The 25,869-nt window shown below is 48.4% G+C and overlaps 1 protein-coding gene and 1 non-coding gene across 6 annotated transcripts in view; both read left to right on the plus strand.

The window, feature by feature from the left end:
• Positions 1–473: 473 nt before the first annotated feature.
• The window catches only part of MECR (mitochondrial trans-2-enoyl-CoA reductase), a 40,155-nt gene continuing 14,759 nt past the window's right edge, over positions 474–25,869 (plus strand). For 2 of the 5 annotated variants that reach the window (XM_027518246.1, XM_027518265.1), the window contains exons 1-4: positions 474–695; positions 16,625–16,722; positions 17,167–17,298; positions 25,677–25,820. In XM_027518246.1, the coding sequence (XP_027374047.1) occupies positions 475–695; positions 16,625–16,722; positions 17,167–17,298; positions 25,677–25,820 (595 nt within the window). In that variant the 5' untranslated portion in view covers position 474. The remainder of the gene's footprint in view (positions 696–16,624; positions 16,723–17,166; positions 17,299–25,676; positions 25,821–25,869) is intronic. The other 3 variants (XM_027518273.1, XM_027518255.1, XM_027518281.1) reach the window with 3 other exon arrangements.
• On the plus strand, positions 1,946–2,049 carry LOC113882049. The gene has a single exon (XR_003508266.1). It is a non-coding gene; the product is annotated as a U6 spliceosomal RNA (small nuclear RNA).

Consider the following 25,869-nt stretch of genomic DNA (forward strand, 5'->3'; position numbering starts at 1 on the left):
GGTCTAGGATTTGAACCTAAGTCAGCTAACTCCAAACTCAGTACTCGTACCACCACATCTACTTACATCTACTCTACTTAGTGTAGGGAAGTAAGGTTTGCCACCCGACGCTGTTAGAAGACAGCTGGGATTAAATGAAATAACGCCTCATTTGAACACAGAGAGCTTTATGTTCACTGTGAGGAGAAACTGAGGCCAGGAAAGGGGAAATTGTCTTCCCCCAAATCAAACATCAATCGCAGACTTTAAGCCAGTCCCAGCTTTAAGCCAATTTCTAACGTTAGGAGTTCAAGCCTGGGAGGCTCAGAGTCCCCGAGACTCCCCTAACTACCTCCGCCGATTATTCCTGGTTTCCCACGGAGTTTCACCTAGCGCCAGCGCCAGCTGCGGAGGACCGCGACAGCCCTTTAAAAGGAGCGAGGGGCGTGGTCACCTGGGGGGCGGGGCCGGGCGCAGGCGAGCGGTCGCTGGAAGATGACGTATCTCGCAGCGTCTGTCTCTGAGTTGACTGGAGGGAACATGTGGGTTTGCGGGGCGCTCTGCAGGACTCGAGCCCCGGCCCAGCTAGGGCAGAGGCTGCTCCCAGAGTCCCGCCGGCGGCGGCCTGCCTCCGCCTCCTTCTCTGCCTCTGCTGAGCCTTCCCGGGTCCGGGCGCTGGTCTATGGGCACCACGGGGACCCAGCCAAGGTCGTCGAGTAAGACACGGCGCCGAAATGGGGGAAGGGGACTGGGGTTGGCAGGGGGGTATTAAGATGGGCTGTGGGGAAGGGAGACTGGAAAGGGAAGGAGGGTCAAGGCCAGAGGAGGAACGCAGAGAATAATAGGAAACTGTTGCCCAGGTGTGGTAGCTCAGAAAGTCCGTACTTGAGGAAGTTGAAAACCTGGCAGGCACGGCTATGGTGACAGTGGCTGACGTTCGCTGATCCTGTACTCTATGTGGGCCAATCTGTATGTAAATGGATGCTCTCATTTAATCGTCACAACAGCCCTTTGGTGTAGGTACTTGATTTAGCCCCATTTTGCAGATGAGAAAATGGAGACATGAGAAGTAAAATCACTTGTCCAAGATCACACAAGCCAGTAAGTGGCAGAGTCAGAATTTTTGAACCCACAGCTGTCTGACTGGCCTACGTGAATTCCTATGCTCTATTGTTTTATGGAAGGAATTTTCAGAATACTTTTTTATCCATTTGGATCTTCACTTCTCATAGTGAAGTAGATCAGAGATCATTGCTTCCAGTTTGCAGAAGGCAAGGGACTTGTCCAAAGTGATTTAGCTAATAAAGATTGGAACAGAGACAGGAATTCTTGGCTCCTGAGCCCTGTCTCATGTGATTTCCTCTCCAGTACACTGTGTGTGTGCCTTTAGCTAGTTGAAAAGAGCTGTTGTTTTGGAGCCATACAGACCTAAGGTCAAATACAGGCTCGGCCTCTTAGTAGCTGTTTGATCTTGGACAAATCACTCAGCCCCTCTGAGCCCTTGTTACTTTTGTGATTATATCCTAAAATTCTGTTGGATCTTAATCCATGATTTTTGCATGTGGCTGAAAAAAACAGTATGTGAATTTTCAACAATTATACATCTGCACATAAGTGCTTATAGCCATGCAGGAGACCTAGTGAGGTCCGCTAGCGGTACGAGGGAAAAGGCACGGATCTGGAAATGAGAAGACCTGGGGTCAAGTCCTTGCCCTTCCTGTCCTAGCTGTGTGTGTTTAACAAGTTACTGAGATTCTCTGAGCTTCAGTTTCACCACTTCTAAAAATGGAGACAATGTAGTTATAGCTCATAGTGCTAATCAGCTTCAATAAAAGGAATACTCTTCACCAAAAAGTATCTGCATACTCTCTTGTTTAAAACTCTTTGATTCCCAGCAAATGGTTTGATTGCTTTCCAAATGACAGACAAACAAGGAATTATTTTCATGATTCAAATTCAGGCTAGAGTGCTGGCTTCAGCAGCTCAGATATTAAAATTGAAATGATATAGAGATTAGCATGGTCCCTGCACAAGGGTGACACGCAAATTTGTGAAGTGTTCCATATTTTTACTTAAAAAATACAAGCTAGATGTCTTGACAGCTGAAGAGGATAAGCCTCAGATATCAGTGCATGGTCATGCACTCGATTAGAGCAATTGAAATTTTGAGAATATACATCAGTCAGTAAAACCCAGTTTGTATGTTGATCATAGGTGATAAATCACCATGTTGGGAAGACATCTACTGAGGACTGCTGTCATGAGTTGGTAAAACTCTGATGAACACTCTTTTTCCAGGAACACACCCCTAGTGAGAACAAGGTAGTGCCTCTCACAGGCTTGCAGTTTTTATGTGTCTGCTTCAGGGCCCGCCACAGACAAGGAGCTCCAAAAATGTTAGTTGAATCTGAATCTAGCTTCTGTAATAAGTGTACCTTTTATTGAGTTCTGTGGTGATGAGGCGAGTGTCTCCGATGTTCAGGGACCCTGAGAAAGGCATGGGAAGGTTAGGCAGCCAAGCGCAGCTGCCTCCTGGTAGATTCCCAGCCCTTGGAGAGCCAGGGAAGCTATTATAGAACAGACTGATCTGGTTGCAGATACCACTTAGGAAAAAGAGCTTCTCTTATCTCCTTGTGTGGAACCCTGGTCATTTCCCAGAAGTTCAAAGCACGGTCTTTCCACGAAGCATTGTATTATGACCTGGCTGTGTTCGGTCTTAGTTGTGGCACGTGGCGTCTTCACTGTGTCATGTGAGATCTCTAGTTGTGCCACGTGGGCTCTGGAGCGGGCGGGTTCAGTAGCTGGCAGTGCGTGTTCTTAGTTGCTCTGTGGCATGTAGGATCTTAGTTCTCCAACCAGGGATCAAACCCACATCCCCTTATTGCCAGGCGGACTTTCAGCCACTGGACCACCAGGGAAGTCTCCATCATCTGAGTTTTTAAACCTCTCCAAGCGACTCTGATGCCCCAGCCAGGGTTGAAAACCATTGCCCTGTGGGTACAGACTGAGGCAGGCAGGAATTCTCTCTGCCCCTAAAGGACAGCCTTCCCTTCTGACCCAGATTCAGGCGACCTAAGCATGGACCGAGGCCAGAGACTGGGATTCTCCTCTCTGCTGTCATGTCAGGTGGTGTAGGGTAACCACATTGTCACAGAATCAGGTGTCCTTTAAACATCCCGGTGACTGGATGTGTCAGGTTACACTGAGTGGGGTCACGTCTGAGCAGAGTCCCAGCAGAGTGTTCCCCAACCTGATGTGACTTGTAATGCTTACACTGTGGGCCGAGTTCTGGGCACAGCAGGGAGGAAGAGTTTGCTCAGGTCTGAGTCAGGGGCAGAACTCCTCAGAATGAGGCCTCCAGGGACCTCCTGTTCTCCTGTCAACATTCTGAATGTCCCTCTGTTTATTCCTCTTGCCCCCAAACATTCCAGCTGTTCTCTGCCAAGACCTTTTCCTTTAGTCTCTTAGTAAGTGTCTTTCTTTTACCCCCAAATGAATCCCCTAAATAAGCACTTGGGTCTTTTTCATGTAAAGAATTAAACTGCTGATCTAAATGAAATAAGACTGTGGGAGAAAATTACAAACACGGGAGAATTACAAACATTCCAGAAATTTCCGAGGTCCCCATGACCATCACCCCTTGTGCAGAGTTCTGGATTCTCTATCAGATAATTCCCAGAAGCTCCAGTGTCCACTTTCCTTTTGTTCCTGCAAGTCCCCTTTTAGAACTCGCCATTCTCTGGATCTTGTGGTAATGACAGCTCTCATTTACTGTGTACCTACTAAGTGGCAGGAACTGGGCTAAGGTTCCCCACATATGTTATGGATTTTTAAAATCACAGTAACCCAGTTTTGGTCATTGCTATCACCATTTTACAGGTAAGAGAGCTGAGGCTCAAGACACTTGAAGGTCACTTGCCCACGATCACACAACTAGGATGTCACTTTACCAACAGCCCATGATATAGACATAGACCTGAAGAAACAATGACCGTCATCTCAAATGTTTTTTGAGCATGAGATGGAGTATAAAGTTAGAAATAAGTTCATAAGAGAAGGTGAAATTATTGGTCATTCAGGTGACCCCAAGACTCTGCTCTTCATTGGAAGGGCAGCCCCCCACCCCCACCCCATCCCCTGGGAAGACGGTAGGAATGCTATTCTCTGTCTCATCCCCTTTTCAGGATCCTGAAGTTTTCATAAAACAGCATCGTCGTCATCATGGCTTTCTCACCTGCCTGCTGCTAGCACAGAATGAAATAAAGCTGTGAAGCCTTTGGACAAATACCCATTCTGTCTTAGCCAGATGGAATTAGGGGGAGCAGGTGGTGGGGACCCAGGCTGTGTAGGTAGTGAGTTCTCACTCTAGGCCAGTTTACTCTCAGGGGATTTCTTCTTTTTAACAGTTGATGTCAGTGTTTAAAACTGAAGCTCTATGCAAGTGACTTGGTTTTTAAACCAGAATTACAGTAGTTTGAGAAAAAATTTAGCATTCTCATTTGGCACCCTGTTGAAAGAACTTGGATTTGTTTGCTTGTTTGTTGGTCTCCTGGAGCTCTTCACTGTGGTCATGAGTGAAGAAGGAGGGGACAGAACTCACTGTGCGCCTACGATGTGAGCCAGCATTTGTTCTTTGAGGGCCTACTAAGTGCTGGGTACTGAGGTGAATAATCCGTAGACTTTGCCCTCCAGGAGCTCACACTCTAGTCCAGGAGATGGTCCGGGGTAAGTGCTGTGATAGAATCGCTGGACGCACAGAAGAGAGCACCCACCCCTGTCAGAGTGCTGTCTCTGGAGACACAAGGTCTCGGCTGAGCCCCCAGAAAATCTGGGGCCCTATACAAGGAGTGAAAATAGAAGCGCCTGCATGGGCAGAAGCCCAGAGGAAAGAGAAAATGTGGGGTGTCTGACTGATGACACGCCTTGAGTGCGCTCAGTATGTGGTCCTTGAGGGAGGGATCTGCAGAAAGAGGCTCAGAAGGGACGACCCTTGGTCACAGGCTTCAGACCCCAGCTGGATTTCGTATCCTGTGACGCACTTTCCATTACCTTCCCTCTGGACTTGACACTGCACAGCCAGCTTTAGGGCCCAGTCCTTCCACCCCTGTCTCCTCACTCTTGCCTCTGAGAGTCAAGGGTGGTGGCACACCTCCAAGGAACTGCCCCTAGACGCGGCCGGGGCGTGCCGAGTTCTTCTTGTCTGGCCTCTCCTAGCAGCCCCTGTGTGGTCTAGGCCTCTCCTAGCCTGAATGGTGGGAAGGGTCTTCATTTTAGAGAAGCAAGAGCAGAGATAACAGGAGGCTAATCTGTGGCTCATGGGGTGTCGACCAGGACCACTCGCGAGAGCACTGGTCCCAACCCTGCCACTCACTGGTAGAGGGAGGATGTCACGCCAGTCTCCCTTCTTTTCAGTTTTGATGTTCTTGTTTTGCTTTTGTCTTGGGGTGGGGGGGCGGGGGGCGGGGTTGGGTTGGTTTCTTTAATTGAAGTATAGTTGATTTAAAATGTTATGTTAGTTTCTGGTGTACAGCAAAGTAATTCCGTTTATATATATATATATCTTTTTTTGTATTCTTTTCCATTGTGGTTTATCACAGGGTATTGAATATCTTTCCCTGTGCTATTCCTTTTTTTTTTTTTTTCCAGTTATTTTTGATAAAGAAAGGGATTGACCAAGGTAAGCTGTAGTAAACATGGGCAGTCCTGGGACTTCCCTGGCGGTCCGGTGGTTAAGACTGAACTTCTACTGCAGGGGGTGTGGATTTGATTCCTGGTCAGGGATCTAAGATCCCACATGCTGTGCCATGTGACCAAAAAAAAAAAATAGGCATGAGGGGGGGCATCCCCACTACCCTTGTCTTCTGTGACAAAGCCAGTGACAAAGCTTCATAGCTTCCTTTTCTATGTACCTCAAACCTACACTCCTTTTTGCCTCATTCTCCCCAAACAACACTTTTTTCTGCCAAGACAACACAAGGCCTCAGCATCCTTCTCAATGTATTCCTGTATCCATGGAAATGATTATGAGGCTTGAGTCCTCTGATTCAACAATTGTCCAGTTCTGACGAGTCTGGGAAGCTGAAGCAGACACCCTGCTCACCAGGATTTGCTCCGGCACCCGTCCCGGGAGCAAGGATGTGGCTTGAAGTAAGGGGTCCTGGGCACAAGATTTCACCAAGGGGCCCCTTTGCCATCAAAGTCAGCAGCCCACCAGGCAGGGGCTGTGTTGTCATCATACCCAGCAAAGAGACAAAAGCGGCTGGCTGCAGGCTGTGGCCCCATTTTCCTCTCTGAGGCAACACAGAGAATTGTTCTTCAGTCACTCAGTCATGTCCGACTCTTTGCAACCCCATGGACTGCAGCACACCAGGCTTCCCTGTCCTTCACCATCTCCTGGAGCTTGCTCAAACTCATGTCCATTGAGTCGGCGATGCCATCCAACCACCTCATCCTCTATTGCCCCCTCTCCTCCTGCCTTCAATCTTTCCCAAAATGAGGGTCTTTTCCAGTGAGTCAGCTTTTCGCATCAGGTGGCCAAAGTATTTGAGCTTCAGCTTCAGCATCAGTCCTTCCAATGAATATTCAGGATTGATTTCCTTTAGGATTCACTGGTTTGATCTCCTTGCTGTCCTAGGGACTCTCAAGAATCTTTTCCAGCACCACAGTTTGAAAGCATTAATTCTTTGGCACTCAGCCTTCTTTATGGTCCAGCTCTCACATCCATACATGACTACTGAAAAAACCATAGCTTTGACTAGATGGACCTTTGTCGGTAATGTCTCTGCTTTTTAATACACTGTCTAGCTTGGTGATAGCTTTTCTTCCAAGGAGCAAGCATCTTTTAATTTCATGGCTGCAGTCATTGTCCACAGTAGTCTTGGAGCCCAAGAAAATAAAGTCTCTCACTGTTTCCCCATCTGTTTGCCAGGAAGTGATGGGACTGGATGCCGTGATCTTAGTTTTTGGAATGTTGATCTTTAAGCCAGCTTTTTGACTCTCCTCTTTCACCTTCATCAAGAGGCTCTTTAGTTCCTCTTCACTTTCTGCTGTAAGGGTTGATGTCATCTACGTATCTGAGGTGACTGATATTAGCCCTCAGCAAACTAAGCAGCAGACTCTGCAGCTTCCTTCAAGCAGATTCCCTGATGTTAGCAGCTGTAGAATATTGGAGGCCCGCAAGCTTTCTGGTAACCTTAGTGGAGGGAAAGAAGGAGTTTGAGAGGATAGAGAGAGATATCTTTGCCAGTCCTGAGTAGAAACTTCCAGAAGCTGCCCCTCAGTCTCTGATTCCCTTCCATTCAAAGTGGTTGTGCTTCAGAAGAAAAGCCCTGAACGGTGGGAGGGCCAGAGGACTCTGAGGTGGGGACACTAGAAGAGGCACAGGGGGGCAGGCGGGAGTGCCTGCACACCATGAAACATGGTGAGCTTTGCCCCCTGAAAGGCGCCTTCCCTGAGAGCCCAGGACTCCATCCGAACCCCACCAGCTGCAGCCACTGGCATCTCCTGCTGGGGGGCAAGCTGGAGAACTTCATTACTCCACGGTGGCCCAACTGTGCCCTGCTTATTAATGGTAAAATCAAATCCCACAACAGCGTACCCAGCACGCCTAGCACTTTACTAAATCACAGAAGGCGGCATGTGTGTGACTCTGGGGATTGGAGACAGACCCGGGAGAGCCACAGAAGACATCCGTCACCTTCAGCCAGCACCCTGTGATGGAGCGCACGTTCTTGGCTCTCTGTGACGAGCAGAGGAGAAAGCCTCCCTGACCCAGGATAGGTCTTCCTGCAAAGCACTTTGAGGTGATGGAGTGGAAGATTCAGGATAAGGACAAATGGTTGCTAATTAAATGCAGAAGGCAGGAAAGATATCTTAGCAGAGCTGGCTGGTGCCCATCCAACACAGCCAGTATAACCGAGCCAGTCCCCAGAGTACTGGCCTCTTTTCCCCGCCTCTCAAAAGGCTCTTTCTTCTGCCTGCTTTTGTCTCCCTTGTAGTTCATATGGCATCACAGGTGTACAGCCTTGGCCTCAAAGGAGCCATTGTGACCTTATCCCGTCTGGGATCTGTCGAGTGAAGGCAGAGGCAGCCCTCCGAGTTGCGTGGCGCCATCACGCTCGCGGGGCAAGGTACTGAACAGTCTTGGGAAAGTGACTTGAGATCCAGCCAGACTGTGTTTGGGTGCCTCGCTTGCACTCCATCACACAACCACCCGCTCCTTTGGTGAGTTGAAAGATGAAAAACAAGGAAGAAATTGCTATCATTACACTCAAGGTTCAACTCCTGGAATTCAGACCCAGCCCAGTTTTCCTTCCTGTCTCTGCAGAGCGGTGTCCTTGACGACGCAGTTAGAACTGTCTGCAGGAACAGCAGTGTCTGGCATTGATGGCATTCCGTGGAGCAGGCTGGGGCTGGTCTCCCTGGTGCGCGGCAGCTGGACCAACACAGCTCTCCCCCAACCCCCGCCTGCCCCCCGGGTGGGCAGCCTGTGGCAGGCCCGTCCCGCCCTCAGCCACCTGTGTTTGCAGCTTCAACTTTCCACCTCCTGCCCCTCGCCCCGCCCCTCCCGCCGCGCAGCTAGGCTCCCACAAGACAAAGGAGAGAACTGGGAGTGGGTTGCAGCGCTTTTTAAACTCCCATTTGGGGGCAGATGGTTCCCCTGTGTGCTGTGAGGGTCGAGTTCCCGGCCAAGCTAACCCTGGAACACAGGAGGACACAAAGCCACGTGGGTTTCTTCCCAGGAGGACTTTCCAGAGCCTTCTTGACTCTAATGTGCAGTCTGAATCTTATAAAGGGAGTTTAGTGTTGCCCAAAAGTATTGTGCCTCAAGGAACACCTCATAGTATCTCCCAGGACAAAGATTCCACACCCACAGTGTAGGGAGTACCGGCTTAGCGTTGGACAGTCTGAGCTTTGGGGTCAAGCTTAAGATCAAGTCTTGCTACTTACTGTTAAACCTTGGGCAAGTTACCTAACTTTCTGACTTGCAGTTCCCATCTGAAAATTGGGGTGATAACGCTGTCCAGATATTTTGAGGACTAAATATTGTCTTGTATATAAAGCTAATAAGCACAGTATCTGGAGCTCAAGAAGCTGTTAACATTATAGTTTAACTGTCCAGCTAGATCACCCAGCATAAGTTTACCTACTACCCTAGATTCCACATACACACAGCTGACTCCCAGCCCCAGGCATCCAGCACAGAGTACCCTCTCCTCCACAACACACTTCTGGCCACCTGCTTCAGGCTGCAGATGTTAACACCTTCCTCCCAGCTCCACGCCACTCTTTCCTTCCTCCTATCTCAACATCCGGTTGCCCAAACCAGAAGTCTGGGAGCCATGAAAGATCCTCAGCCACTCCTCCATGGAATCAGTCACCCAGTGACATCAATGCCACTTCTTATTAAAGGGATTCCAGGTTATCAAATTCTCTCCATTCCCACAGCTCCAATCCAGACTGCATCTGGGCCCGGCCCATAGTCAGGTTAGACTCTTTGCCATTCCTACTGGCAGGAATACTTCTTTCGGTCCGCCCCATAAACTTTTGTTTATCCTTTAAGTTCCAGCTAAGGTGTCACAGCTTCCAAAGTCCCTTTGCTAACCCTTTGCTCTCCCTCCAGCCAGTCCCAGTCCCAGTGTTTTCAAACGTTGAGTCCCCACGCCATCAAGCTCCTGGGCAGGAGATACTTTTTTTTTTTTTCATCTTTAAAGCCCTTGGCACAGTACCTGACACTTAGTAGGAGCATCAATAAATATTTGTTGAATTAAATTTACTCAGATTTTCCAAAAAGTTGCCTTCCTCCTTTGAGTGATTCGGTGACTATTTTTCCAGAGGGAGATAGCCAGCTGTTTCAAAGATTTCCTTGGATGTTCCCACAACTGGCAACAGCTGCCATTTATCTGGCCTCTGCTGTGTATCAGAGACTCTAGCAAGTGCTTTATGTCTGTACCTCATCTAATCTGTGAGCTGACTTCTAGTGTGCTCCCATTCCACAGATGAGTACTGTGAGGTTCAGCTAGCCAGTCAGTAACCAAGGTAGGGTTCACACCCAGAACTGCCTCTGTAACTCCATATCCATGTTCTACCCTTCATCTAGGAACTGAGATCTTGTTGTTGTTGTTCAGTCACTAAGTCGTGTCTGATTCTTTGTGACCCCGTGGACTGTAGCACACCAGGCTTCCCTGTCCTTCGCTATTTCCCAGAGTTTGTTCAGACTCATGTCCATCGGGTCAGTGATGCCATCTGATCGTCTCGTCCTCTGCTGCCCCCTTCTCTTCCTGCCCCCAAACTTTCCCAGCATCCAGGTCTTTTCCAGTGAGTCAGCTTTTCACCCAAGTTTTGGAGCTTCAGCATCAGTCCTTTAATGAATATTCAGGATTGATTTTCTTTAGGATTGACTGGTTTGATCTCCTTGCTGTCCAAGGGACTCTCAGAAGTCTTCTCCAGCACCACAGTTCAAAGGCATCAATTCTTCAGTGGTCAGCCTTCTTTATGAGATCTACTTATATTCTTATCTATGGTCATCTATATTTTTAAGAATCACAGTCTTAGTACAGATTTGATCTGCACTTTCCCTTGAGGAAAAGAGGCGTGGGTTTTTGCTTAGATTGAACTCCCTTAAGGATAATATCCATTTTTATTTGTACCCATCCTACACCAGTATTTTCCTAAACAGCCCAGGACTAAAAAGAGTAAATACTGCCTTAATAGCCAAGTCCCTGTGCTGTGAGCTCTGCCCATGATTCCCTAAATGTCTGTTAGCTTTACAATACATTTTCTCACTTAAGAGGAAAATAAGATTATTTCTTTAAGAAGCATTCTCAAGCACTGCTTTGGTCCCAGACACTGCTAAACACTGAGTTAAGACTAAAAGTCTTAACTTTTAGTTAAGCTCATGCCCCCCATAAGCTTACAGTCGAATAAGGAGACAACATATATTCTGACTGTAAAACTCAGTGATAAGTGAAAAGAACCCTCAACTGAGTCTAAAAGACTTGGATTCGAATCCAAATTCATATCTGCACTCCAAAATTCAGAAAGTTCTGAAAATCAACAGTTTTGTTTTTTTTTTTCATAACTCTTTTGGAGGCAAAAGCTGATCTAAAGTGAAGTTTTGATGGAGCCACTATTCAATCCACTTCGTGTGTGTATTCCTACATTTTGCTGCAGAAACAATGTCTGTTGGGAGTGCTGCCCATCCCCCAGGGTGGGTTGCAGATAACACAGGAGCCTGAGCTCTGGAGGATGTCTTCCCCCAGAAGTTGGAAAAGGAATGTGAACTTCTGCCTTGTTGTGATGGGTTAAAGAAAATGCTTGAAAAAACTTCGTAAAGTAGAAAGCAATGAACTTGTGTAAGATGGTCGTAAATGGTATAGATAGTCACACCATCCATGTAATGGGAGCACTCAGAGTGGAGCAAGTGATTTTTATTGCTGCAGAGCCTAAGAAGAAGGTCAAAGATGCCTTGAGGAAGTAAAATTTCATCCAGGTCTTAAAGGGTGAGTTGAATTTCTCACTTCGCAGAGAAGCTGTGGAAAAAGGAATCCTGGGCTGAGGGAGGAACATGTAGAAAATGTGCAGGAAAAAAATGTATTTAACTAGCTTTAGTGCACGGACTCTGTCAGCTTACAGAAAAACTCTGATTATGTGTCGCAATGCAAGAGAGAAGCAGTGTGGATAATACAAAGGGACAACGAGGCCACGATCCATTTGCTCTGGGCAGGAATTTTCTCTAGAATTCGGATTTGTACATGTGTTCTGGGCTGAGGCCTTCCTGCTTATCCTGGGAGGGGAGGCTGGCCCCTTTCATCTCCCCAGGCAAGGATTGAAGACACCCACCTCTCCAAACTGGTGCTCCTCCTACAGCCTCCTCTGCCTGGTCTGGGGTCAGCCCTTCACCAGCTGGCTTCTCCAGTATCACATTGCCAGGTTCAATTCAGATCAGCCACTTACTACTTCAGGGGGCCTTAAAAAAGTTATCTACCTCTTTGGCGCCTTTGTTCCTCAGCTATACAATCAGAATAATAGTATGAAAACTCGCATGGAAAGCACTTAGCTGAGCGCCTGGCTGGTGCACACTCGAACAGTAGTTATTATTGTTACAAGGACTCTCCCTCCTCCAGATAAGTATAAATACGTACATTTCTTAATACCTAACCTACAAGGGGAAAAAAAAAAAGCCCTTTCTTTATTCTCTCTGCCCTAGTCATCAACTTCTTCTTAGGTGACCATTTTCTGTAGAGAGTGTTTCTACATTATTTTGATTGATTGCAGCTGTTTTTCAGTCATGGTAATAACCATCTGGTGATGTCTATGTGTAGAGTCTTCTCTTACGTTGTTGGAAGAGGGTGTTTGCTATGACCAGGGTGTTCTTTTCTGCAAAATTCTGTTAGCTTTGCCCTGCTTCATTCTGTACTCCAGGGCCAAATTTGCCTGTTACTCCAGGTATCTCTTGACTTCCTACTTTTGCATTCCAGCCCCTTAAATGAAAAGGACATCTTTTTGGAGTGTTAGTTCTAGAAGGTCTTGTGGGTCTTCATAGAACCATTCAGCTTCAACTTCTTCAGCATTACTGGTTGGGGGCATATACTTGGATTACTGTGATATTGAATGGTTTGCCTTGGAAACGAACAGAGATCATTCTGTCATTTTGAGATTGTATCCAAATACTGCATTTCAGGCTCTTTTGTTGACTATGAGGGCTACTCCATTTCTTCTAAGGGATACTTGCCCACAGTAGTAGATATAATGGTCATCTGAGTTAAATTCACCCATTGCAGTCCATTTAGTTCACTGATTCCTAAAATGTCGACGTTTACTCTTGCCATCTCTTGTTTGACCACTTCCAATTTGCTTTGATTCACAGACCTAACATTCCAGGTTCCTATTGCTCTTTACAGCATCAGACTTTACTTCCATCACCAATCACATCCACAACTGGGTGTTGTTTTGCTTTGGCTCCATCCCTTCATTCTTTCTGGAGTTATTTCTCCACTGTTCTCCAGTAGCATATTAGGCACCTACCAACCTGGGGAGTTCATCTTTCAGTGTCCTAACTTTTTGCCTTTTCATACTGTTCATGGGATTCTCCAGGCAAGAATACTGAAGTGATTTCCATTCCCTTCTCCAGGGGACCACGTTTTGTCAGAACTCTCCACCATGACCCATCCGTCTTGGGTGGTCCCACACAGCATGGCTCATAGTTTCATTAAGTTAGACAAGGCTGTGGTCCATGTGATGAGTTTGATTAGTTTTCTGTGACTGTGGTTTTCATTCTATCTGCCCTCTGATGGAGAAGGATAAGAGGCTTATGGAAGCTTCCTGATGGGAGAGATTGACTGAGGGGAAAACTGGGTCTTGTTCCGATGAGCGGGGCTATGTTCCCTCCCTGTTGTTTGAACTGAGGCCAAACTATGGTGGAGGTAATGAAGGTAATGGCAACCTCCTTCAAAAGGCCCCGTGCATGTACTGCTGCACTCGGTGCCCCAAACGCTGACCCACAATGGATCATGGATCACCATGGATCATTGTGGATGATCATTGTGGATGATTGTTGGATCATCAAAAAAGCAAGAGAGTTCCAGGAAAACATCTACTTCTGCTTTATTGACTACGCCAAAGCCTTTGACTGTGTGGATCACAACAAACTGTGGAAAATTCTTCAAGAGATGGGAATACCAGACCACCTGACCTGCCTCCTGAGAAATCTGTATGCAGGTCAAGAAGCAACAGTTATAACTGGACATGGAACAACAGGCTGGTTCCAAATCAGGAAAGGAATACATCAAGGCTGTATATTGTCACCCTGCTTATTTAACTTCTGTACAGAATTCATCATGCGAAATGCTGGGCTGGATGAAGCACAAGCTGGAATCAAGATTGCCAGGAGAAATATCAATAACCTCAGATATGCAGATGACACTACCCTTATGGCAGAAAGTGAAGAAGAACTAAAGAGCCTCTTGATGAAAGTGAAAGAGGAGAGTGAAAAAGTTGGCTTAAAGCTCAACATTCAGAAAAGTAAGATCATGGCATCTGGTCCCATCACTTCATGCCAAATAGATGGGGAAACAGTGGAAACCGTAGCTGACTTTATTTTTCTGGGCTCCAAAATCACTGCAGATGGTGACTGCAGCCATGAAATTAAAAAACGCTTGCTCCTTGGAAGAAAAGCTATGACCAACCTAGACAGCATATTAAAAAGCAGAGACATTACTTTGCCAACAAAGGTCCATCTAGTCAAAGCTATGGTTTTTCCAGTAGTCATGTATGGATGTGAGAGTTGGACTATACAGAAAGCTGAGTGCCAAAGAACTGATGCTTTTGAACTGTGATATTGGAGAAGACTCTTGAGAGTCCCTTGGACTGCAAGGAGATCCAATAAGTCAATCCTAAAGGAAATCAGTCCTGAATATTCATCGGAAGGACTGATGCTGAAGCTGAAACTCCAGTACTTTGGCCATCTGATGCAAAGAACTGACTTATTTGAAAAGACCCTGTTGCTAGGAAAGATTGAAGGCAGGAAGAGAAGGCAGGACAGAGAATGAGATGGTTGGATGGCATCACCAGCTAAATGGACGTGGGTTTGAGTAAGCTCCAGGAGTTGGTGATGGACAGGGAAGGCTGGCGTGCTGCAGTCCATGGGGTGCAAAGAGTCAGACACGACTGAGCGACTGAACTGGTCAGTCATGGTAAAGCGTGTCCTCCCTTGTGTGTGTGCTGTGCTCAGTCGTGTCTGACTCTTGGTGACCCCATGGATTATACAGTCCATGGAATTCGCCAGGCCAGAATACTGGAGTGAGTAGCCTTTCCCTTCTCCAGGGGATCTTCCCAACCCAAGGATCTAACCCAGGTCTCCCAGGTTGCAGGCAGGTTCTTTACCAGCTGAGCCACAAGGGAAGCCCAAGAATACTGGAGTGGGTAACCTATCCCTTCCCCAGGGGATCTTCCAGACCCAGGAATCAAACTGGGGTCTCCTGTATTGCAGGCGGATTCTTTACCAACTGAGCTATCAGGGAAGTCTGGCCAATTCTCCTCTGTGTAAATTTCATCATTTCCAGGAGCCTTCATTTCCTGCTTGATAAATTGGGAATATTTATACTTTTGTCACAGGAATCTTAGATTATGCATTTAAATCCTTCAGCACAGGGATTTCCCTGGTAGACCATGTTTAAGATTCCATGCTTCCCCTTCAGGGGCACAGGTTAGATCCCTGGTCAGGAAACTAAAGATCCTGAATACCAGCCTGACTCTGCCAGAAAACAAAAGTTAAGCCCTTACCACAGGACCCGGTGTATAATAAACACTTCATAAATACCTGTCACCTTTATTACTACCAGTGCAAGCCATTTCTTGGAAATCACACTTTTATCCTTAGCAGAGCCTCAGGTATAATTAAAAGGTCAGATTACAGCAGGAAGCGGGTAGAATTACATCAGCTTAGGAGTCGCACAGAGTTGGACACGACTCAAGCGACTTAGCAGCAGCAGCAGCAGTGAAGTGACACTGTTGCCGAATGCTGAGAACCTCTGGTTGGCTGTTACATGTGCCTTCAGGAAGTAAAAATAAGGAGAATTATTGCTTAGCGAGTACATTTGGGCAGAGAAAAGCACTGCAAACAAGAAGTCTTAGAGGTGTAGAGAGAGACAGAAAAGGATTCTCTAATAATTAAAAGCCATGAGGCCCCATTGGTCTGTTAATAATACACAGATCAGCCCTTTCTGGTTGGAAGGTCTCCTTTTATTAAAAAAACAAAAGTACCACGTGGGCATTGCCACTGGGCAGGTTTTACCCATTAACCAACATTCCAGTGGATACAGACCGTGGTGTCTAGGGCGTAGACATTATGAGCAGAGGCAGTAACCGTACAGACTTGAAATGGAAAGAGCCCTTGGAAGTGATCAAGTGCTCGTGAAGGTGATGGTAACATCACCCCCATTTTACAAATGAAGAAATGGAAGCCTGGAGCAAGGGAGAAACCTGCTCTTGGTGACAAAGCCGTCTGAGGTGGAGTTTCACACTGAGACCAGCAACTCTCCATCCAGCATCCTTTCTGACAGACCAGGATCCTTGTCATGAAGGGACATCTCTCCAGGGGCCGAGCCACAGTCACCCAGGGAGTTCTTTCCCACCTCCATGAGCCATCTCTCTTTTCCCCTCACCACTCTGCAGCTAATGGAAATGTCTTCCCTATGTGTGTTGGAGCAAAAGGAAAAATCGGAGAACAAATGAGCCATGCAAGGGTTTCCCGGTTGTTCCTTGGGGTGCCCCTTATCTGGAGATTCTGATTCAGTGGGTCAGAGCTGGGGTCTGAGAATCCATAAGATTAGTATACCAGGTGAATCAAGCAAGTTTGGGCAACACAGGGCTAACCCAGGCCCACAGGAGTTCTAACCATTTTCTGCCCTGGAGTGGGCAGTGGGGTCAAGAGGTCACCAGGACTGTCCACTTGTAGTTAATGAGAGTTAACCTGTATCCTGTGCGAATTCCTTCTAGCTCCTCTCTCCTAACAAAACCCTCATCCCTGGGCACACAATGGCAGCTCAAAAATGTTGCTGCCTGACCTACTTTGGGGAGATGATCTGAGCAAAAGACTCCCTGTCTAGCCTGGGTGACATGAACATCTCTCTGGCTTTGTGCTTAGACTGAAGAACCTGGAGCTGGCTGCTGTGGGCGGATCAGACGTCCATGTGAAGATGCTGGCGGCCCCTATCAATCCATCTGACATAAATATGATCCAAGGTAACCTTGGTTTCTGTGGCTTATGTTAATTGGCTTTTTTGCTTAGCCGCCACCTCGTTTTCATTCCTCCCCAGGTGTGGGTGTGAAATTCCTGTGATTAGCGGCAGCTGTTCTCCAGATGAGGCTGTCTGCACACTGTGTGAGCCCTCTCCAGCCTCCCCTCCCTGGAATGTGAGGCTTTTCAAGAGTTAGGAAGATTGCAGTGGGGGAGCAAACCAACCATTGTGAAGTGTCGGCAGTATGCTGGGCTCAATCCCTGTGTTATCTAATCTCATAATAACCCTTGAAAGCGAGGAGTACATCCCCCTTTACAGATGAAGACGCTCAGGCTCAGAGAGGTTGGTCAGTCGCACAGCTGGTCAGATCAGGCTGAGGGCTGACTCCAAAGCCCATGCTATCACCACCCAAGCTTCATGGATGACCCTCTGTGCTCTTCTCCCTTAGGAAATTACGGCCTCCTTCCCCAGCTGCCTGCTGTTGGAGGGAACGAAGGTGTTGGACAGGTCGTAGCCGTGGGCAGCGGTGTGACCGGGGTGAAGCCAGGAGACTGGGTGATCCCAGCGAATCCTGGTTTGGGTGAGTTTCTCCGTGTGTCTCCAGCATGTGTTGTTTCAGATCCTATTTCACAGACACGGTACACATTTCCTCCTTGTCTCAGTGTAAGAAAGCACAGGATTTATTACTAGGTCCATACACCCACCTCCAAGGGGATGGAAGCTGGGCCAGGAGAGCAGCATGTTTCTCTTGCTCAGGAGGCGGTGCATCAGCTCTCAGCACTGTGCACCCGTGTTGACTGGAGCTCTTACATCCCTAGGGAATGAAGGGTGCAACGGGGAATCCAAGAAGGCAGCCCCTGCCCTCCGGGAGGTTAAAATCTAACTGACGAAATCTCCAAATCAACAGCCTCCACAAAGGGAGTGCTGCGGGCTCACGGAAAGCAGAGGGCACCTCTGGCAACTGTGTGTGTGAGAAAGACAGTCTCGAGGGCTTCAGGGGGAGGCTTCATTGGCAGGGACCTCTGATGGATGAATTTTGTAGGTGGAGATGAGCCCTAACTGGTGGCATTTGGAGAACACAAATGGAGCAAAGACACAACGGTGACTTTTGGAAATGGAGGAAAACTCGGTGTAGCGTCAGCAGACGATGTGCCGCGGGAAGGGTCTGCAGAAAAAACTGAGGGGGGAGGTCACAAAGCAGGTGGGGCCGCCTGGGAAGGCCCTGCATAAGCCACGCTGCGGGTGAGGAGTTTCTCTGATAGGCGTGAGGAGTCTTTGGTGAGATGTGTTTTTTAGCACTTGATGGGTTTTGAGGCACAAATGTCACACAGATGGATCCTGGCAGCAGCCACGAGAGGGAAGCAGGGCTGATGTTCACCCCATTGGACGTATGAGGAGCTGAAGCCTAAGAAGAAGCCCTTGTCCAAACTCAAACAGCAGATTGCAAAGAGAGCCCCCTAGACTCTGGTCACCTCTGTCTTTCCCACTTCTCTCCAACATGAGGACTCTTGAGGTTATAAATTGCAAAGAGTCAACTCAAGCTTGCTTTGCCAGAAAAGCAGTTAATTGGTTTGTAGAACAGGGAGGTACAAGAGATGGAAAGTTTCAGGCACAACTGGATCTAGAAACCCCAAGGCTGTGAGAGCTTTTTCTCTTGTTCTCATTAGCCCTCCGATGGGACCTGTCCCCACAGTGATATAGAACTGGCAACAAGTACCCACCACTCCTTTGGTACCAGGCTCTGTTATAAGCGCTTTACCTCTGTTTATTCACGTGCCCACAGCGTGAGGTAGATATTGTTATTATTCCCATTTTGCAGATGGGACAGCAGTAAATGTAAAGGATGAAGCAACTTGCCCAAGGTCACCGGCTATTAATTGGTGGAGCTGAGATTCAGACCCACTCTGATACACACCTTTAGTGGACAGTCCCTGGCAGCCTGAGGCTTACGTCATCCTGAGAGCAAACGGAAGAGCGTGTCCTCCACAGTGTGTCCAGCACAACCGCGCCCATCCCTCAGAGAGCTCTGACCAGCCCACCTGGGTCTTTGCCCATCCACGCACCGATCACCAGGGGATGGGGCTTGGGCCACTCACGGTTGCCCCGGCTGAGCCTCTTGCCAACATGTGTGGTGTAAAGAGGGGGGCCTTGCAGTTGACAATCCCAGAGGTTAGGAGGGAGCAGTTCTAGAAAGAAGAATGTACCGGGCAGGAAAAAAATAGTATCAGGAGTCTACAACGCTCCTTCCTTTTGTGAGATCAGGGAGGCTTCCAAGAATGGCCTTACCCTCTCCTATACCCCTCTTCCCCCCTCCACCACCCCACGCTGTGAAAGAGCCATAGCCAGGTGAGCAGATTGAGAGCTGCCAAGATTCACAGGCTACGATTGGTGCTTCGGGCCACACACTCCCCTTGTGCAGAGTGAAGGGCCCCCAACGTGGGTCAGACACAGCCTCTGCCCTCCACGTGCCCTTGGCTGGGGGTGGGAAGACGGCACTTACTACAGTGCAGTGTGATGAGTGCTGTCATCCCAGGGTGAACACATAGGCAAGAGCTCCCTGTCTTGGGGAGCGTCAGGAAGGGCTTCCCAGAGAAGTAAGGCTTGAACTGGGTCTGGAACGGGTCCCCAGCCCCGCCCCACCCCACCCCCGGGGGGCCATGCACCCGATCCCAGTCTGAGGCTGTTAGGAACCAGCAGGAGCTTCATCTGCTGCTTTCCCACCACTCGTATTACCACCTGATCCTCCACCCCCGACCACTGCTGCAAAAAAAATTATCTCCCACAAAACCAGCCTCTGGTGCCAAAAAGAGACCAGCGGAAACACAGCCAGGGGCAAAGGTGTGGCGATGGGAGAAGGCACAGCGCCCTCCACACTGTAGGCCCCTCAGTGTGGCTGGGTCACAGCGGGGCGGGGGCGTGCAGAGAAGCAAGATGAGGCTGGAGAGGTCAACAGGGCCCTGGTCATGGAGAGCCCACGTCCATAGTCAGTGTGTGGAGGTGGGGGGCGCTGATGAAGGGTGAAGACGAGGAACAATTTGATCAGATTTGTACTTTACAGAGAATGCTCTGTAAGGGCAGAGCGGGGAGTGGGGAGCAGGAAGCCAATGAGGAGGTGGCCAAGCAATCCAAGCTTCAGATGATAAGGGTCTGAACAAACAGTGCTGTGGCATTGGAGAGACGGGTGGACAGAGAAGCTGGAGTAAGAGGGCTTGGTGATTAGATGGGAGAGAAGAAAGGACACGGGCCAGGTGTATGTGGGTAATTGGACGTGTGTGGTGGGGGCATAGCCAGAACTGGGATTTCTCCCCCAGAGAAAAGGTGATTCTTCTAAACCAGGTGCCAGTCGGAGAGGATGAGGGTTTTATCATTGTCAAGATGATAATTAACTCTGTTTATTCAGTAAACATCTTGTGAGCACCCGTGGCGTGCGGGGCTCTAGCATGTAGCACTGAACAGACAGTCTTTCTTCTGGAGAAGACTGCAGTTGAGTAGAGTGGCCGTCATTAACCAGAGAAGTCCTCAGCTGGCCAGATCTTGGTCATCTCTCATGCTATGAGCTGCTCAGCTGTTGCTGTGCCTGTGGTCAGCCTTTTCCCCAGACCCGGGGGAGGCAGGGCCAGAGAATGTGCGAACTGACTTGCCCATTGGAAATACTCAGACCCCCCTGAGGCACCTCGGGGCCTAGCAAGCACTGGCCTGAGAGTCAGATGCAGGCTCTCCTTCCACCACCAACGCTACCACCCCCGCCATGACCTTGTTTAAATCACAGTGACCTTGAGCCTCAGTTTCCCCATCTCTAAAATAGAGCTAATTATCGTTGCCTTGTCTGTCTCTACTGAGGGAATACATACAATGGCCTTTGCAAACACTAAATTTCCATATGCATTAGATGGGAGGTTGGCAAACTTTTCTTAAAGGGCCGATGAGTATATATTTTAGACTTTGCAGCCCATTCCACTTCTGCTCCACTCTGCCATTGTAAATAGCCATAAACAATACACTAAAAAGTGGGCTGTGTTCCAGTGAAACTTTATTTACAAAAACAGGTGGCGAGCCAGGTTTGGCCCATGATCCATAGTTTAGTGACCCCTGCATTAGAAGCTGCAGACAGTTAAGGCTTGGGTGCACGTGAGTGGGGACTGGGAGCCCTCAGAACTCAGGCTTGGGAAATGCCGATCAGAAAAGGAGCCCATGGGGGCTCCACACGTGCTGTGTACCGGGCACAGTAATAGTCTATGCAGCCTTCACACTGTAACAGGAGCGTTGTCCTCTGCATTTCATGGATCAGGAAAACTGCAGCTCAAAAAGGGTGACATGATCAAAGTCACACAACTAGCGAGCTGCAGAGCTGGGGTTTTTAAGCAGCCTCTCTCCAACTCGAAAGCCCAAGGGTTTCTACTTTCCCCTGAAAGCCCTGGAGGCTGACGTGGAAGCTGCCCCCATCCCACTCAGGTTCTCTTAAGAAGAGGATTAGCGATTGCCAAGCCCCAGAAATCTGTGTCAAGGGCTGGATTTCCATTGTCCTGCCATTAAGAGGAATTAGAAAACACCTTTGATTTCATGCACAGAGAGCCATTCACTAAGTGTTTGGCACAGAGTAGAGTACAGTAAATGTTGACTAAGATGAAGGGGGTGATGATTATAAAGATGATGCTGAAATCTGAAAAGTAGGCTGCCCAAAGCCCAGAGAAAGACAAGACAGCTTCTGGACTTCAAAGCAGCCCTTCAGTTTTTCAGTCTCTTATTTTCTCAGCCAGCAGTCTTCTCTGGGATTGACACAGCCTTTAGTAAAGAGTGTTCCTGCCTCCTGACCCCATTTCCTGGCCCCTAAAGCCCACCTTGTTTCTCCCCTCTTGCAGAACACCTAACAGCCTGTCCCCTGCTCCCTACCCTGGACCACAGTAGAGCCAGGGCAGTGGGTCATGAGCGCATAATCAAGAACTTTGAAAGGATAGGCTGAGGAACCCTGAGACACCACGCCAACAAGGCTCCAAGTCGTTTCCCTAAGGTGACCCAGCAAGTCCTCCGCAAGCCAGGGCTTGAATCTGCGTATTTCTGACTCTGGTTTATGTGGGTCCCTGCCTGCAGGGGTGAGGACGTGTCACCCTTCACCCAATGTTTTCATCCAAAGCTTCTCACCCAAAGCTTCTCACATCCTGTTGATTCTATCTTCAAAACATAACTCAAATCCATCTACTTTTCTTCATCCCTGCTACCAAAGTCTAGGCAACCAGCACCTCACTTCTGGGCCCCTCCAATAGCCCCCTGATTAGCCTTCCTATGTCTACTCTGCCCTTTCCCCACATCTTTTCCACATAGCAACAGAGTGATTTTTTATTTTTTTTGAAGTATAGTTGATTTGGGGCTTCCCAAGTGTCTCAGTGATTAAAAATCTACCTGCCAATGCAGGAGATGCAGGAGACCCAGTTTCAATCCCTGGGTCAGGAAGATCCCCTGGAGGAGGAAATGGCAACCCACTCCAGTATTCTTGCCTGGAAAATTCCATGGACAGAGGAGCCTGGTGGGCTGCAATCCATGGGGCGGCAAAGAGTCAGACACGACTGAGCACATCACACGTACTTGATTTACGATGTTGTGCCGATCTCCGCTGTGCAGCAGAGTGACTCAGTTATACATTTACAGACATTCTTTTTTTTCTATTCTTTTCCATTATGTCTTATCATAGGATATGGACTATAGTTCCCTGGCCTATACAGTAGGACCTTGTTTATCCATTCTAAATATAACAGTTTGCGTCTACCAACCCCAGACTCCCCATCCATCCCAGTCTCTTAGCCTCGCCCTTACAGCAGTCGCAAATCTGTTCTCTATGTCTGTGCGTCTGTTTCCGTTTTGTCGATAGGCTCATTTGTGCCATAGTTTAGATTCCACGTGTAAGTGATATCCTGTGGCATCTGTCTTTCTCTTGATGAGTTACACCTCACTTTTTAAAATAATCTCTAGTTGCAGCCACATTGCTGCAGATGGCATTGTCCCATTCTTTTTTACGGCTGGGTAGTATTCCACTGTATATGTGCACCACGTCTTCTTTATCCGTTCATCTGTGGATGGACATTCAGGTTCTTTCCATGTCTCGGCTGTTGTGAGCAGTGCCTCTGAAAACATAGGAGTGATGTATCTTTTTGAATTATAGTTTTGTCTGGACATATTCCCAGGAGTAGGATTGATAGATCATGTGGCAACGCTATTTTTAGTGTTCTGAGGCACCTCCATACTGCTTTCCATAGTGGCTGTGCCAGCCTACATTCCCACCAGCGGTGTAGGAGGGTTCCTTTTTCTCCTCATGCTCTCCAGCATTTGTTATTTGTCAACTTTAATGATGGCCATTCTGACCAGTGTGAGGTGGTACCTTATTGTAGTTTTGATTTGCATGTCTCTAATAATTAGTGATGTCGAGCCTCTTTTCTCGTACCTCCTGGCCATCCATACACCTACAGCAACAAAGTGATCTTAAACCGTAAATGAAGTCGCTCAGTTGCGTCCGACTCTGCGACCCTGTGGACTGTAGCCTACCAGGCTCCTCCATCCATGGAATTTTCCAGGCAAGAGTACTGAAGTGGGTTGCCATTTCATTCTCCAGGGGATCTTCCCGACCCAGGGATCGAACCCAGGTCTCCCGCATTGCAGGCAGACGCTTTATCATCTGAGCCACCAGGGAAGTCAATAATAATTAGTGATGTCGAGCCTCTTTTCACGTACCTACTGGCCATCCGTACATATGCGGCAACAAAGTGATCTTAAAGCGTAAATCCAATCACCTCAGACTTATTTTTAAAATTAGAAGCTTCCTGTTCACTAAAATCCATTCTTCACGCCCTGACCCAGAGTACAACACGTCACATAGAGTAAGGTTAAGTATTGTTCCATGAAACTTTGGCTTCTGTTAGGTATGTGTGTGTGTGTGTATATACGTAAATGGACTGCGTTAGAGTGTAACACGCGGTTACTGTAGGTCAAGATCTTGAAAGGGGTACTTCCCTGGTAGTTCTGATGGTAAAGTGTCTGCCTGCAATGCAGGAGACCTGGGTTCAATCCCTGGGCCGGGAAGATCCCCTAGAGAAGGAAATGGCAACCCACTCTAGTACTCTTGCCTGGAAAATTCCATGGATGGAGGAGCCTGGTAGGCTACAGTCCATGGGGTCGCAAAGAGTTGGACACGACTGAGCAACTTCACTGGTTCATGACGTCCATCCAGCCAGTGCCACATCGGCCGCATCTCCAGCCACTCTTCCCACCACGGTTTCCCCTCCAGTGTGTATTTGTCCTGCTCTGCTCCTATCTCTGTCCTGCTTAAGAGTCTGTGCTTCTTACTTCATGGGAATGTTCACGGACTGAGTGGCTGCATCTCTTGCCTTCACCTCTCAGCCTGTCCCCTCCTCAGAGAAGCTGTCCCTCACTCCTCGTGTCTGAAGTCATTTTCTCCCCGTTTCTCTCTCCCTGTATAACTTACAACACTCATACTTGCTCATTCATGTCTCTCCTGTTCTGCTCCACTGGAGCAAGTGCCCCACGAACACCAGAAGCACATTGTTCAAGGGCCTGGCTCACAGCTGGTGTAGGATAAGTATCTGCCCAGGGAACCAGGTGACTCGGGGCAGGTCACAGCCTTGGTTCCTGCCCTCGAGTGAGGCATTTAAACTGGACATTTTATTATTCTTTTGTCTGGAACTGGAACGTGGGTTCGGGGTTCAGTTCAGTTCAGTCGCTCAGTCATGTCTGACTCTTTGTGACCCCATGGACTGCAGCACGCCAGGCTTCCCTGTCCATCACCAACTCACAGAGTTTACTCAGACTCATGTCCATTGAGTTGGTGATGCCATCCAACCATCTCATCCTCTGTCATCCCCTTCTCTTCCCGCCATCAATCTTTCCCAGCATCAGGGTCTTTTCAAATGAGTCAGTTCTTCACATCAGGTGTCCAAAGTATTGGAGTTTCAGCTTCAGCATCAGTCCTTCCAATGAATATTCAGGACTGATTTCCTTTAGGATTGACTCTTGGATCTCCTTCTCCAATACCACAGTTCAAAAGCATTAAGTTTTCGGCACTCAGCTTTCTGTATAGTCCAACTCTCACATCCATACATGACTACTAGAAAAACCATAGCTTTGACTGGATGGACCTTTGTTGGCAAAGTAATGTCTCTGCTTTTTAACACGCTGTCTAGGTTGGTCACAACTTTTCTTCCAAGGAGCAAGTGTCTTTTAATTTCATGGCTGCAGTCACCATCTGCAATGATTTTGGAGCCCAAAAAAATAAAGTCTGTCACTGTTTCCACTGTTTCCCCATCTATCTGGCATGAAGTGATCGACGAGATGCCATGATCTTAGTTTTCTGAATGTTGAGTTTTAAGGTTGGGGGTTAAGGAGCCTTTTTTTCCCAGTTTACAGGGTTGTTTCATTTCCCGTATATCATGTAACCTGTGCAGCATCTCTCGGGGAGACCACCCAAAGCTCTTCTTGCAGGTGTCATCTGCACATTAGAGTAACCAGAACTCAGTCCCTGTGCTCAGACTAGCAGACCGGCAAAGCCAGGCCCACACCTAGGCTTCGACTATGACCTGCATGCTTTTTTCCATAATACCATCCCGAGTCACCCTGCCTTAGGTGAGAATGAGGCCTGAGCGGGAACCTGGGGCTTTTGCAACTTCTCCTGCCCCGATAATGATGTGGCTCTCTCACCCTCAGAGTCCAGTGGTTTGAGATCCTCCACCTCCTGCTGTGTGACACCAGCTCAGTCTCCCGGTCACTCATGTGGGGTTAACAGTCTCCCTAACCTAATTATCACCAGGGCTCAAAGACATTCAGAAAGACCTCAGGGTTTCTTTTTTTTCCTCCAAGCATTCCTTAAGCCCGCTGTCCTCAGCGCCTGTCCACCGAGGAGAGGGAGCTGGGGTTGGGCATGGAGGGGTCCTTCCTTACTCCCCTGGCCTCCCCCAGGAACCTGGCGGACCGAGGCTGTGTTCGGCGAGGAAGAGCTCATCACAGTCCCAAGTGACATCCCTCTTCAGAGCGCTGCCACGCTGGGCGTCAACCCCTGCACGGCCTACCGGATGCTGGTGGACTTTGAGCGGCTGCGGCCAGGTAGGCCTCGTGGTGGGCCAGCGGGCCTGGCCCACGGGTGTGACCCACG

This window comes from Bos indicus x Bos taurus, chromosome 2, assembly GCF_003369695.1.
Source record: "Bos indicus x Bos taurus breed Angus x Brahman F1 hybrid chromosome 2, Bos_hybrid_MaternalHap_v2.0, whole genome shotgun sequence".
In the NCBI taxonomy this organism is placed as follows: Eukaryota; Metazoa; Chordata; class Mammalia; order Artiodactyla; family Bovidae; genus Bos; species Bos indicus x Bos taurus.